The sequence below is a fragment of the Lagopus muta genome, chromosome 6 (genome assembly GCF_023343835.1).
Source record: "Lagopus muta isolate bLagMut1 chromosome 6, bLagMut1 primary, whole genome shotgun sequence".
NCBI classification, from domain to species: domain Eukaryota; kingdom Metazoa; phylum Chordata; class Aves; order Galliformes; family Phasianidae; genus Lagopus; species Lagopus muta.
The window spans coordinates 53,842,196-53,857,743 of record NC_064438.1 but is presented as its reverse complement, the minus strand read 5'-3'; the positions used below and the strand labels follow the sequence as shown (position 1 = coordinate 53,857,743).

The following is a 15,548-nucleotide window of genomic DNA, read 5'->3' as shown; positions in this document are numbered from 1 at the left end:
AGAAACCAGAAGACAAGTTCACATGGCACGTGTTTTAATACCTGTCCACTGACCAATTTTTAACTTGATAATTTCAATTTCAATTTATTGGTTACTAATGGCATTTTCCAGGGTTCTTCTAGGTCTTGGATGCTGGTCTTATGTAAGGAGGAATATGGCAGATGTAAATGTGGCTGTGAATTAGTTTAACATTGAAGGAAGGGAAAGCTGGGGGCTATGTTAGAAGAGTGAGGAGTCACTCATAGAAACGTGCAGCGGTGGGTGGCGGGGTCTTTGAGATGATTTGGTGAGCAATATATAGCAATATATAAGAATCTGTAAGAAAGATGCTCTGGCCCAAGCAGTCTGCATGGCCAGACTTAGAGGAACTGCACATTCAGGTGCACTGAGGTGTAACTGGTGCATGTGACAGTTGCTGGTCCAGATTTTGCTTGCTGCAAAAGCCTGCTGTAAAACTTTGTTATATTCATGCTGCTGTATTTTAAAGCCTTTCTCATCTGGGGGCAGTGAGTGGAAACCTGAGTAATTAATGTCCTTCAGCTGCAGTGAGACCTGGTGGTGAAATACAGTTTTGCTTTGCGTGTCTAGCTCTGGTATTTTCTGGAACTCAGTAGTTTGTTCAGCTATTACATGCAGACATCTTTTACATAGGTGTGCGAAGAATTGGCTCTGAAATTGTCAGTGAAGCACTGCTTTCTGTGCATATCCTGCATTAGATTGCTTTCTGCTTCTGTATTCCAAGGCTAGAAACACAAAATGGAAATGAATGTCTGGCAGTGAAATTGGGCAGGAAATGTCATACCTGAAAATGCAGGCAATTTCCTGCCTAGCATGGGCATTTCTGATATTTTCATTGCATGTATAATCTTCCACTGGTGATCTTCTGAATCTTTAGGTGTTTTCACGTGCAACAGACCGAAGGTTTTTGATGTTGGTCTTTCTTAATAAGAACTCAGGTTCCTGTTGCTCTTACAGGGTTGTATTGCTGTTGCTAAGATGAAGATTTTTAAACATAGGCACTTTGGAAAATCTCTTATACAATTTATTCAAACCTATTTTGAACTGGTTCACGTTGTACTGTTTGGAGTCCTCTTCCTTGAGCTCCCTTTTGTTCTAGCTGAGAGAGCTCACTTCAGAACTGTATTTTCTCTACAGGAGTTAAACATCCTTTAATTGACTACACTGACATTTTCTGGCAGCTACACAGCGTGCTTTTTCATTTATTTTGTGCAACTGGAAGTAACAAAGCTTAGATTTGCAATAGCATAGGGTTTGGTTTTTTGGTTTTTTCTTTTTTGCTTTCTCATATTTGGTGACATCCCATGTTGAGGCAACTCTGACTTCACTTGGTAATTAAACTTCATTTATGAAAGACCTTTTTTCCATTAATTTTATCCATTAAAGAAATGCTCTTTGAAGCTGGAGGTTAATCTTCCCATTTAAATTGCTGGGTTTTACCCAGATTAGTTACAGCTTAGTTTTCAGCAACAGCTAAAAATAGTGAAGCATTCTGCTGTACAGTTTAAATATCTATCTATAGAAGTAGCCTTTCTCGTAAGGAAATACATAGCAAGAGGGAGACCTGGGCCTGCTACGAACATTTGGGCTTTCCTTAAGTTTTGCCCATTGTAACACTGGGCTTCAGCAGGCAGCGCTTGATTCACTTGCTCTGGCTTTCATTTTTAACAGCAGCACTGTGAGCTTGATTTGAGCAATATTCAAGTCAGTAATTAGTAATTTAAGGGCTGTGGAGAGTTCTGACTTTGTTGAAATCTGTGCTGCCTAAAACCAAACATCCAGAATCCAGCTGAAATGTTTTCAGGAACATGGAGCGTTCAGAGAGAAAACAAATGCATGGAAAAGGACTGTCTCCATCTCTTGCACTGCCCTTCCCTACTCTTGTTTACTTTTGATCCTGACAAGTGCTCAGACTTGAGTACACAGCATTATTGCTACAGTACAACTTTAGGTAAAAAGTGCTGTCTGCAGTTGAAAGGGAAGCTATAGTAAAGCTCTGGCATCCATGCCAGTGGGAACCAATTACTTCAAATAATTCTATAGTAGAAGGACCTGTTTGCAAGTGAAGGGATCTTGAATGAGTAGCTAACAAAGAAAAATCAGAGGTGTAAAGGTGAAACTGTTTTAGTAAGCACAATTACCTGTATTACTTTTGTCAGAGGCAAAACCTGTGGTCATAGAAAAAGGACAGAGTTGGGAGTGGTTTTTCACCTCCACCCTTAGTTTTCCACTGAGAGAAAAGATACTTGAGGCCCGACTTCAGTAAGAAATGTTTAATCCATTCGGTTTTAAACAGCTGAAGTATTTTTTCAGTACCATTAAAGCTCAGGCTTCTCGTAGTGACTTTCAGGATATACCTGTATGTCCAGGGCCTCAGGATTCTTAGGCCAAGATATCCATTTCTCAGTCTTCAGGTTGAGACCGAATGCAGGGAGATCTGCAAGATAAGAGAGATCACCAGTGACTTCGTGCTGCACTTCTGAGAAACACGAGCTATGGTCACAGAAACTGACGGACTCAGTGCGTCAGGAATCCTTACTGAGATAATCACAAGTTAATTATCAGATGGTCTCAATTTGTTGGAAAAAAATCAAGTTAATTTCACAAGGAATTCTGATGGCTTGGTCTTTAAAACAACTCTTTGGGCTTCCTTAATATTTCAAGGCAGTCACGCTTGCAAGGTCAGCCCTGAAAGCATGATCGCTTGGATATTTCTGCACAAACTAAGCAGGTTCTCTGGCTGTTGCAAGCAGCACATGATTTATGTATATATTTAACTGCTTCCATTGAATCTGGTTCCTTATTTCCCTGGTAATATCAGCTTGTGAGTCACTGTCTTCTGTCACTCACAGTACCTCTCATAAGATGATGTGCTAATTAAAAAGTTATATTATTTTTGCACAGATCCACAGACATAGCAAAGATGACTTGGTAACGGCCTACTGAAATTAGAAACGTGTCATTCCTCAACTGTTGGTAGCCAATATAATACAATATAACAAAGGTCTATTTTCTGCCATCTTCAACTAGTAACACTTGGTCTCTTCTTGGTTACCTTCAAAGGCACGTGCTTTGAATTATAACAACCATATTTATAGAGATACATTTATCTTTCATGCAAGTAAATGGAAAAAAGAGGATCTACTGATCAGTACAGCTGTGATACCTTAATTACATGCAAAAAGAAGGCAAGATGCCTTCAAAAGGTGTCTGTGTGTGTATACACACAATGCAAAAGCATAATGTATTACTTTCCATAGTCCATTTAAAAATAAAAGCACATTTAACTGCAGTGACCCAATTTCCACTGGTGTGGGTACAGGGAGAAGGGATGATTATTGGCATTATCGAATGGCTGAGGATCATGGTTGTTTTTATGCCTGCTGCTAGCGAGCTGCCCTTTACTTGATGTGTTCTGGGGGAGGCAATGGAAGAGGATTCACTGGGAAAAGAGAAATGGGAAAGGGACTTTTCCAAACACTTGAAAAGCAGGACACCTCATGGTAAATTTGCTTATCTGACCTGTTTGGCAGGCTTTGTAAGGATGATGGCTTTAGCATGTGAGGAATGAGGTGGTATAAAGGGAAGAGCTTGAAGAGTGTAAATGGTATTGCTAGAGATAATCAGCTGTAGCATTTTTGGGAGACTGTAGGGGCTGGGGGGAAACAGGTTTTGGAGGCTAGAGAGGTGGAAGTCAGTGTTCAAATAAGGACTGAAAGAACTGTTCTGAAGAACTGACTTTTCATGGTTCTGCAACTGATTCCGGCAGCAGAACTGAATACACAGAATAGCATTTAAACGTGAAAATTGAAGTCTGAAGTTATTCAACTTCAGGAACTGGTTAATTGGCTACAGGACAGCTTAGAGCATTTGACATTTTACTTAAGAGAGTTTTGTAGCTTTTATATTGATCCCAAACCTTTTTAATGCAGGATTAGTTCTGAACGCAGGAAAGAGAAGTCAAGAGATGCAGCTAGATGCCGAAGAAGCAAGGAATCAGAAGTGTTCTATGAACTTGCTCATCAGCTGCCCCTTCCGCACACTGTGAGTGCCCACCTCGACAAGGCCTCCATTATGAGGCTGACCATCAGCTACCTGCGCATGAGGAAGCTGCTGGATGCTGGTAAGTGCACAGCCTGGAGAGGGGCTGGACCTATGTTGAGGGAGAAGGTAGTTCTGAAACCAGTGAGCAGTTTAAAAGAAATCAACAGTATTGTTGTCAGGTAGACTTTCCTTAAGGTAGAAAGCTTACTGGTGGATGTGTGAAAGCAATCTCACTCTGATTTGTTGAGATTCGTGATACCATTAGTAGACCTTGAATATAATTGATCGCTTAGATAAGCCAATGATACTGCTTTTGAACAGTCCTGCAAGACTGGCTCCTTGCAGACTGGTGCCAGAAGTCATTTCTGATGACAAGTGAAGAAAGACTGATATTTACTTTAATAAAAATTCATGGTTTCTTGTAGGTGAGCTAGAGACAGAAGCCAAAATGGAGAAGGAACTGAACTGTTTCTACTTAAAAGCTCTTGATGGATTTGTTATGGTGCTTTCTGAGGATGGGGACATGATTTACATGTCTGAAAACGTGAACAAGTGTATGGGACTCACTCAGGTGAAATACTGACATTTCCTAAGAGTGTTTCGCTTCTGTAAAAAGCTGTTGCACTTGTGTATGTATCAAGGGAGACACCCGTATACCTCTTATTTTGCAGTTCGATTTGACGGGGCACAGTGTATTTGATTTCACTCATCCATGTGACCATGAAGAGCTGAGAGAAATGCTTACACACAGAAATGGTGAGAAGAAAAAACAATTTCTAATTTACTTATGGATAGTTTCTCTTGGCACTACAGTAGATGGATATCTGCCAGATAAAGGCATAGAGAGAACAAATTGGTATGTTTTTCTGCTCAGACCACAAAGTTAGTCTTCCAGAGATACTAACAGATACAGCCAGAATGTTTTGGAAATATTCTAATTGTAGGTGACACAAGACTTCATTAGCACTCTTTAATCTAAAAATTAATGACTGAAATTATTGAGGGTTGAAAGAATTAGCATGCTTACAGAAATGAAATGAGTTTAGATGAAAGTTGGGTGAGAATGATATGGAATGATTGCTGTAGAAAAATACAAAGACATTGAGTTGGTATGTCTGTCTTGGTCCCAGATAGCCCATACAGGACAGCTTAAAAGCAAATGGTTTCTTTCAGAAACTTGTGGTGCAAGATTCAGTACGTAGAGATGGTGAGGACACAGAAAAAACTAATTGGGTAGTGGTCTTGCAGATATCAAATGCTCTTTCCTTGGGTAAGAATAGAAAAGAACACTTGGAAAGCCCCATAAAGCAACTGTTAATTCTGGGCTTGGGATTTATGCTTCACTGCACCTTTTAATTGGTGCATGAAATTGGTATCTTTTCAGATTTCAGACTTTTTATTTCTCCATGTAAGGGAATAGAACACTGTATTCACATATGCTGTACGCTTTGGGATTTAGCAAATGCCCATGAATTACTGCCTTTAAGTCTTCTGAAGGTTTGTTAATGACTGTAAAGACTTGGCAACATGCATGCCTCCAAACAAATCTTCTTTACTTGGTCGTAGTAAATCTAGAATTGGACCTCTCTAATTCCTTTTTCATCATACAAGAGGGTTATATGAACTTCAAATCTAGATAGTGATTAATTACCACACCGTTAGGACTGACCTCTATTTTCTTGTATCACTGTAATTCTGCTTAGTTTAGCAGAAGTGACTAGGTACTGTATCACTGTGGTAAGGGCCCTGGCTTTGATTTTGTAAGCATTCTCTAAGCTTCTCTGCTCCTAATACTGAAGCATAGCTGTAAAGCTGTATCAGACATCCTCCCTGCCTTCTGGAGGGATGCATTATTACACTAAAGCGGTGTGAAAGCTGGTGTGGTGCAGAAGCATATTCTTAAACGTAGTGAGTTTCATGCAGATGAACTGTAGCATGTCTAAATTGACCAGACTGGAATACGGTGTCTGGAAAGCATTATTACAAAATCTGTTTTGCAAATGAAGCTAGCAGACAAAAGTCTACATTGCGCTAATAATACATTTTTATATTTAATAGTATTCCCAAGTTGCATTTTACTGCACCTCTTACATCAGTGGGATTATTTTGATTTGAGTGTTAAATAATCCTCTTGGGGACTGTGCAGGTGCAAGCGAATACAGCTCTGATTGGCAGAAACTGAACTACATTCTGATGTGTTGGGAGGTTGCATTTTAACTTTCCTAGCTGGCTGTTATAAAAATAATGTCCAGTGCTGACCGAGACTTGAGAAAATTCCTCCATCTTTTACAGCTGCTTCTTAAAGCAGAGCCCTCAGCATCAGCATTTAGTTACAATGACATTTTGATCTTCAGCTATGAATATCTAGATTGGTTTTGCTCCTTTAAAAGCACAGCACAAAATAAGCTATGGTTATTTCTCTGAACTCGGCATTACTTTTTTCCCCCTCCTTTTAAGGATGTTCTATTGCAGCATACAGTAGGCTCGTCCCCATTAGTTTTTGCATCTGCAAGCAGTAGACAAAGCAGTGTGCTGGCTGTTATCTGTAGTGTATTTTTTTTCTGATGATTTCTGTCAAGCTGGTAGTTCAGACTACCAAGACTAATTTCTTTGCAACTGCTGGTCATGGGGACAATCAAACCATTATATAAGCTCAGATCAGAAGCAAGCTCACGTGTTCTGAACTTCTGTGCTGTATCTTAATTTGGTCCCCACTCTAAGCATCCCTCTGTGAGATTGCTTTGTTCCACACCTCCTTGCCCTGGGTGCTTTATTGCCTTTGTCTGCACACAGCTGAGCTGCTTGCAGCATTCCTGATAGGATCAGTATGTTTTCTGTGCCCAAATTAGGCTGTTTGGTTTTTGAATAGCTGAACTAGTAATTGACTTTGGAAGGTTGTCCCCTGTAAAGGGGGAAAAAGAAAAAAAGAAAAAAAAAAAATCTAGAGCCTGCTGCCAGCAAGCAGGACTAAAAAAGTTAACACTGCTGATATGAATTTGTATCAGAATTTCTTGACTTTTTTCAAGAATGCAAATAGCATGTTTAAAAACCTGGTGTCTGCAAATCACCGTGGAAATACTCAGAAGCGTTTGAACAGCTGAACTATTAATTCACAATTTAAAGACTTAAAATACTGTAGTCCTGAACAGATATGGGCCCTAAGCACCCAAGAGTTCTGTTTTAATGCAAATCAGCCCAAAGTGCTTCTCCTCCTGCACACGCTTTTCTTGACTCCTATCACAGCTTTAAAATATATTACATTTTCCACCAGTCATCTTTTGCCTGAAATCTGGGATTGTCAAGTTGACTACAAATATAACAGTGGCGTTAAAACATTAAAACTTCTTTTTTGTCTTTATTTCACAGCAAAACCCCTGCTGAAAAGCTTTGTTAATCGTAAGCGCTGCTAGTTTTCAGTCTTTATTTTTCTTTAGTTCTACTACACAAGTAGTTGAGTTGTGGTTTTGTTTTATTTTAATGCATTCAGAAGATGATCCATGAGCTCAAGAACTGGTTACTATTTCCTTTTGCTAGGTCCTGTGAAAAAGGGCAAAGAGCAAAACACGGAGCGCAGCTTCTTCCTCAGAATGAAGTGTACACTGACCAGCAGGGGAAGAACAGTGAATATAAAGTCTGCTACGTGGAAGGTAATGAATGCAAAGGGCTGCTTGGATGGGTTGGCAGCTTCCTCTTAGATGTCAGAACTTACTGTATTTCAACATTTTTCACTTCATGTAACTTGAGGTTGAGTTTCAGTAAGTATTTAATTTAACCATCGTGCTTCAATATGCTGAATTTTAATGCAGAATACATCAGGGAGGTAACTGAAACAATGCTTAAAATTAGTTTTTCAAAACTCTTTAATTCTCCATTTTAAATTAGAGGTTATTCATTTGTTAGAAATTCTAATTACTAAACGCTTGCGTAAAGCCGCCTCCTCTGAGGGAAAACTGCCTGACGCCTTCTATACTGATACTTCATTCCTTTTGATTCAGCTTTGTAAATCTGATGGTTGAGGTTCCTCTGAAGGACTTGTGTGTTGTTCTTTCTGAAGTTGCTGGCTATTCCTTTTGTAATAACTGGAGCTAAAAGAGCCCAGTCTGTTAAGTGTCTGAGATGAATGCATTTTCGTTTTTTCCTTTAGGCAGCCTTTTATTATATGGAGTGGCATTACAGTTAAAAATATTCTTTTTAACTTGAGCTTAGTTACTCTTGATCAAATAACTTCTTTCTTCTTTGCTGTATGTGAACAATTTCTACTTCAGATTTCTTTTTTTAAAAGGGGAAAATCAAAAAATGCAACCTTCTCATCTTTTGAAGAACGTATTTGATTTCTTCTTCTAACATCACTTCTGCAGATGATCTAAAATGGAGGCTGACACTATCAGCATAACTCTCAGGTCGACATAGTAGGATGCCTGTTGCTGAGGCAGTTGTTTCCAGTGTAATGAATTTAACTTTGAAAGAAATTGACAGGAAAGCAGAAACTTCTGGCATTGCTTCTGCAGACACAAGAGAGGAGGGAGCTGGCAGCGAGCGCACTAACAGCCTATGTAAGATGAGGAGAACTGGCTGTATTTTAACAATCAGTTTGAAAGCACTATTGTGTTCCTGCCGTTGATAACACCAAGTGTAGAGAGGTGTGGAGGGGGGTGCTTCACTCTGTGTGCACTAATGGAAGTGCGTCTGTGCTGTCTGACAGAAAGCAGTCTGGTCTCTTTGTAAGTGTAACTGTCCCACAGGTACTGCACTGCACTGGACACATACGTGTATATGACACGTGCAATAATCAAACTCACTGTGGCTACAAGAAGCCTCCCATGACGTGCTTGGTGCTGATATGTGAACCCATTCCTCACCCATCCAACATTGAGGTCCCCTTGGACAGTAAAACGTTCCTCAGTCGTCACAGTCTCGATATGAAATTCTCCTATTGTGATGAAAGGTAAAATATATTCTGTTCTTAACAGCTGCATTCATGTGAATGAATGATTTGCAGGGGTTGTGTGTGTTGGCTAACGTGGGCCTCGTGCTTTTACAGGCTCACTGGGTAACGTGATTATCTGCAAAACGGAGTTGTCAGTGAGATGCTTTGGCTTTTACACTGACTGATAAAGATGTTGTATTAGAAGCCAAACTCTTAAGTCTAAGGAGGGTGTAGGGTTATTACTTGTGAGTAATTCCTGAGTTAACTGCCTGTTCAAACTGGCCTTTAGTGTTGTGGCAACAATTCCATTGAAATGAGAAGATTTTTCTGGATGCTGAGAAAATGGAAAGGATTTGAGGGTGGCTGGAGATGATGGTGCAGTTTATAGACCAAAAAGAGTACATATATAATATGTCAGGCACATTTTACTGCTTCCCCACTGTTTTGTCAGATCAGCATCTGCTTTTTCCAGTCAGGAAACAAACAAAAAAAAAGGCTTTGTTCTACTTTTAATGCAATGCATCTGTAGTTGAGAATGAGATTTTGTATTATGGTACATTATATGTCACTGATGTAGTCCAATGCTCATCTTACTATCCTTTGGAAACTCATGCTTGATAAATTTGAAAAAACAGATGTGAAGGAAATCACTGGCCTATTTTTTTTTAATTGGGTTCTATTTGTTACTGCCTGCTAAGATTTTTTTTTTTTTTTAAATATAAAACCTGGACGTGTTCAAGGCCAGGTTGGACGGGGTCCTGGGCAACCTGATCTGAATGTGTATGTTTGGTGGCCCTGCTAGGCAGGGGGGTTGGAACTACATGATCCTTGGGGTCCCTTCCAACCCGGGTGATTCTGTGATTCTGTGATAAAAACGAATTTCTAATCAGTGACTGCAGTTAGATACAAAAGTACATTAATGCAGGTTACTTTTTACTCTGTGCAGTAACTTTACCCTTCTAAGCCAGTGGTGGTACATAAAATGCTTTATGTGGTGGTGATGTGTATAGGGCAGGGCTGGATGAACGCTTTCTCCTAGTTAGCTCTGCCCTCTAGGGGCTGAAGAAAATACTGTTTTCTTTGAAAGCCAACGGTGAGAATAAATCTGATTAATAATTTGTCTTAGTTGCATGGTTAAAACTGTTAAAGCATGTCTTTATTTTATTGTATTCTTATTTGTGTAAGCTGGATATTCTAGTCTGTAAGTAGCTTGTCTACTTTTAAGCAATAACGTCTAAAAAGCAGGGATTTACTTAATCCTGTCCATCACAGGGCATGCTTTATAAATATTCAATGAGAAGTAAAATCCCATGGCTGCTGAAATGTCTTGTATCTTATTAAAGAAGCATTAGGAAAAAAAAGCAAACTCACAGTAAACCAGCATTGCTGGTAAAGTTTGTGGAAGAGATTCTTCAGTCCTCTGTGGCATCCATGTGCTGCTCAATGTCTGCTTAGCAAATACTCTCTTGTTTTAAAGAATTACAGAGCTGATGGGATACGAGCCAGAGGAACTCCTGGGTCGTTCAATCTATGAGTACTATCATGCGCTGGATTCTGATCATCTGACCAAAACACACCATGATAGTAAGTGAAAAAGATGTATTTAAAGCTCCCGAAGTACAAAAAATGAGAGAGAGTGCCAGAGGAAAGCCACACAATAACAAGGGTTTTCCTTTTAATTGCAGATGTGAATCTGCAGAGAATACCTAGCTTTGAAAACTGATTTTTTTATTTCTCTGCCTGTAATTAAGGTTGATGTCCATTCTGTTTTTAGTGTTCACAAAAGGGCAGGTGACAACGGGACAATACAGAATGCTTGCTAAGCAAGGTGGCTACGTCTGGGTTGAAACTCAAGCAACTGTTATATACAACACTAAGAATTCTCAGCCACAGTGCATAGTGTGTGTAAACTATGTGTTGAGGTAAGTTGAGTAGGAATTGCTATTTCTGTCGTGATTTTTTTGAGTCAGATTCTGGTTACATCTTTGACTTGCTGAGAATTCAGTCCCTATTCAATATGCTACACTGCGAACTGTTTTTCCTACCAATTAGATTTTTACTTAGAATACTGCTAGTCATAGAATCAGGATTTAAAAAAGACAACCACTTCTTTGATGTAGTGATATCAGTGGGGAGACCTCTGCAGGCAAACGGGTGTAGGACCAAAGTGTTTGGGATTATCATGGTAGAAGCATTTCAGAATTTGTGCATTGCAGACATTTATCTGATTTTTGTCCACAGTCTGGAGCAGTTATATTTGCATGTAATTCTTAGTGTCAGAGCAGCTATAGTGGTTTCCTAATTAATCTTTTTCTTCCTTAGAATTCTTTTTACTGAAAGGTTCAACTTAAGGACTTTCCTGCAACTGTGAAACAGTCCTAAGTTAGTTTTTCACAGTTTCAGTGAATGTACCAGTATCAATCCATCACGACATAGTACACTCATTTAACAGAAGACTTTTAAGGAAATCCCCAAAGCTTGCCTTACTTGCTTTTCTGACTCTCTTGATGCTTTCATGGAAGTAGTATCTCTATCTGTTACCTTTTTATGACACCAGATTTAATCTGTCACATTTGAGGAAACAATTCTTGTTGTTTGTAATCGCTTGCAACTTAGAAAATCGTGAAGGCCAAATTTTAGCTGGTTTTTAATCATCTTCCTTTCTGTCCGGCAGTGGAATTGTTCAGAAGGACTTGATATTTTCCCTTGGACAAACTGAGTGTATGCTGAAACCAGTGGAGTCTCCTGAAATGAAAATGACCAAAATATTCAGCAAAGATGACCTGGATGATACCAACAGCCTATTTGAAAAACTTAAGCAGGAACCAGATGCTTTAACTGTGCTGGCTCCAGCTGCTGGAGACACAATTATCTCCCTAGATTTCAGCAGCAATGGTGGGTGTGTGTTTAAATTGGAGAGCATGCTAATCAGTAAAGTTTAGTATTTCACAGTAAACTCTGGAAAATAACTTCCCACTCTCACTTGCCTAGTGTTAAAATGTAATGAGGTCCGTAGACACACTTAGTATTTGTTACTTAGGTTGATGGTCTCTTTTAATTTTTATAGAGTCTGATGAACAACAATGTGATGAAGTTCCTTTGTATAACGATGTAATGCTCCCCTCATCCAGTGAGAAATTGCAGAATATAAATATGGCAATGTCCCCACTGCCTGCCTCTGAAACTACAAAGCCACTTCGTAGCAATGCTGATCCCGCACTCAATAGAGAAGTTGTATCAAAGCTGGAGCCAAACACAGAGACACTCGAACTTTCTTTTACCATGCCTCAGGTGCAAGAGCAACCAACCAGCCCTTCTGATGCAAGTACCAGCCAAAGTTCACCTGAGGTTAGTTATGTAATTTGGATACACTGTCATTAAAATGTATGTGCTGTGTTGAGGCTTGTAGAGCATATCTAGCTAAAGATGCGCCCAAGGCGTGAATTCAAAATTATTTCTAGGTTGTGCCTTAGTTATGCTCATACTCTAAGGAAAAATACATTTTCACAGGGAGAATTAACTTCTCATGGAAGTGAGTCTTGCAAATATGTACATGTGATAGAAAAGAAGAGCTTAAGGTAGGTCTTTCCAGAAAAGGATGATTCAGAGCTGGCTTCTGTAAACACCAAATTAGTTACAGTAAATTACTGCATAGGCTACTTCTGGGTTCTAACTCATCCAGTGCTTCCCAAATGGGTAAATAAACGTATATGTTTTCCTTTCCCATTTCAGTTTTGTGCAGCCATAGATTGGAATTAGTTTTGGCATTCACACATTTTTCAGAGAGTCTGTAGATACGATGCAAAATAACGTAACGATAGAAAGTTAAAACTGCACTCAAAATGTTTTCACAGCCCAGTAGTCCCAATGACTATTGCTTTGATGTGGATAATGACATGGCTAATGAATTCAAACTGGAATTAGTGGAGAAGCTCTTTGCAATAGATACAGAAGCAAAAAATCCATTCTCCACTCAGGTAATGTACATAAACTTGAAATTCTGTATCATCTTAGTGCTCTCAGCGTGCTTCTCATTTTGTTAAATGCTTCCAGCACCTTATTCTTTTACACAGTGCTTTATTAAAAATAAATTGCACAGAGTTACTTTGAGGGTTTGGCTTAGCAGAGCCATGAAGTCATAACTGAGATGTTCTGATATAAGTTTTACTTCTTATGCTCTCCAGGAGACTGATTTAGACTTGGAAATGTTGGCTCCTTACATCCCAATGGATGATGACTTCCAGCTACGCTCCTTTGATCAGCTATCTCCACTGGAAAGCAGTTCTTCTGGCTCTCAAAATGCAGCCACCATTACCATACTTCAGCAGACTCAGACACCATCAACTGCTGCTGATGAAATAAAACCAGTGGCAGAACGTGTGGATGATGTGAAAGCACTAATGGTTCCATCATCTCCTGTCCACGTAATAAACGACACGAGTAGTGCCCCAGCATCACCTTACAGTGGGAACAGGAGTCGAACTGCATCTCCAATCAGAGCAGGAAAAGGAACATTGGAACAGACAGAAAAATCTTGTCCAGGAGCACCCAGTTTGATAACAGTCACGCTGAACAAAAGGTATTTCAAACGTGAAGCTCAAGCCCCAGTATTTATTCCAGAGATTAGACGTGATACACTTTGAAATACTGCAACTGATGTACATTGTCTTCAACGTTCTACATCAAAGTAGAGATTAAAATTTAAATCCAGACCAGTTTTTATATAGTAAGCTTCTCTAATTTCTCAGCAGCTTTTTTGCAGTAGCCCTTACATAAACATCTCATGCAATAGGCAGCTCCTACATGCCAGCTGTGTTCATAATTTTGTTCTGCTCTTGTATGTGATGTATAGCCACTTAAAAAGACTGCAGCAGGCACTAAGCAGGTAGTTATACCTACACAGCATTTCTGATGCTCTTCTTGTCTACTTCATTGAGGTGAGAGGCATCTGCAGTCTGTGCTACATGCACTGCTTTTAAAATTGGCTGTAATTCATGATGATGGACTATGGCATATGTAGCACATATTTATGACGACGAAATTCTACAAAATCAGAACATCAGACCTTTAACACAAAATTTGTACACAAATACTCAGAAGACTTTTCCTCAACCTTCCCCCCCCTTCTTTCTATAGAAAATGAATTATTGAACATTATGCTTTGTTTTTTTTTTGGTGTTTTTTTTTTTTTACATACTTTTTTTTTTTTTTTTTTTGCTAAAATTCATTCTGAGCTCCATACAAAGATTAAATGCTAACATTTTCTATGCTCCTAGGCAATAATTGTTTAAATTAGACAGTTACTAAACAATACTAGTATGGTTCTTAAATTCAGTTCTGTCATATTGTATTTGTCCACAAAAGAAGAATGGCTCGAGAACAGTAGAATCCTCTTAACAGCCTGAATCAATTTTTCTTAGATCTACTGCAATGGATGAAGAACTAAATCCAAAGATGCTAGCTTTGCATAATGCTCAGAGAAAACGAAAAATGGAACATGATGGTTCACTTTTTCAGGCAGTTGGAATTGTGAGTTTTGTTTTACCGTTTTAACATATTCACTTTTAACCTTGCCATTTCTGACATGAGGCTTCAGTGCAGACTCCAGAGTTTAGCTGTTGGTATGCAATGGAATCTTGGGATCAAAAATAACTGTTTGGGCATGAAATTCCCTCGTCTATGCAAACGCTGTTTTAGTTCTTTTACTGTCGGTTGTTTCAAAGTGCCCTCTGTACCTAAGTGCATTTCTGATTAGATAGAAGATATCTGTGAACATACATGCGAGGAGGCATGCTTCATTAGCAGAATAATGCACAAATGTAAGGCAAAATTGTCGTATTTATTTCACTTCTGCTTTCAAACTCAGTTTCCATATTCATGAGTACTGGGCAGTCTTCTTACACTTCTTGTTCTTTCATTTCTCCTTGAGTCTGAGGTTCCTTTTTTTAGTTTGGTCAGATAACAAGACCATCTGAACATGAGTTCACACAATCTAGCAAACTTGCATTGGTACCACGAGTTTTTCTCTCGTTTGTGACTGCGAGTACCACATTGTTGTCCATCTAAGCTATTCAAAAGGAACTCTGTAGGTATTCTAAGACTTCTGTACTTGACTGGCACTGTTCAGTTTGTTATCTTCTGTAAGGGCATTTTGTCTTTACAATCTTTGATTCTTAATGTCATTTTTTTTATTAGTTTGAAATCTTGGGCTTTGCAATGATTTGCATCTCTCTTCTTGGTTTCATTGCAAATTCCCACTTCTCTTAAGTTTCTACCTAATTAATTCTTGTCTTTTTCTACTGCATCATAGCTTTTGACATTTTGTTTCCGTAGCAGTCCGTCCATCTCCTGGATGTAGTCATCCATCATGTCTAACAGTGCAGGGTTACTTTTCCTCTGAATGGTTCACTCATGCGAGAAGTCACTGTATGCAGCCTTAGCACTGCTGTCCTCTGTGACAGCTGAGAAAGCATTAATACAGCCTTATTTTATTTTTTTTGCTATGGGGTTAGCAGATTTAAAAACAACAACAACAAAACAACAAACATACTTACGCTAT

General features: G+C 39.1%; 1 protein-coding gene across 4 annotated transcripts in view; it reads left to right on the top strand.

The window, feature by feature from the left end:
- The window catches only part of HIF1A (hypoxia inducible factor 1 subunit alpha), a 30,714-nt gene that overhangs the window by 9,066 nt on the left and 6,100 nt on the right, over positions 1-15,548 (top strand). For 2 of the 4 annotated variants that reach the window (XM_048947916.1, XM_048947917.1), the window contains exons 2-13: positions 3,951-4,141; positions 4,488-4,633; positions 4,734-4,818; positions 7,597-7,709; positions 8,805-9,007; positions 10,467-10,573; positions 10,764-10,911; positions 11,664-11,884; positions 12,057-12,337; positions 12,844-12,966; positions 13,174-13,568; positions 14,410-14,518. In XM_048947916.1, the coding sequence (XP_048803873.1) occupies positions 3,951-4,141; positions 4,488-4,633; positions 4,734-4,818; positions 7,597-7,709; positions 8,805-9,007; positions 10,467-10,573; positions 10,764-10,911; positions 11,664-11,884; positions 12,057-12,337; positions 12,844-12,966; positions 13,174-13,568; positions 14,410-14,518 (2,122 nt within the window). Of the gene's footprint in view, positions 1-2,679; positions 3,522-3,950; positions 4,142-4,487; positions 4,634-4,733; positions 4,819-7,596; positions 7,710-8,804; positions 9,008-10,466; positions 10,574-10,763; positions 10,912-11,663; positions 11,885-12,056; positions 12,338-12,843; positions 12,967-13,173; positions 13,569-14,409; positions 14,519-15,548 lie in introns of those variants that run through there. The other 2 variants (XM_048947919.1, XM_048947918.1) reach the window with 2 other exon arrangements.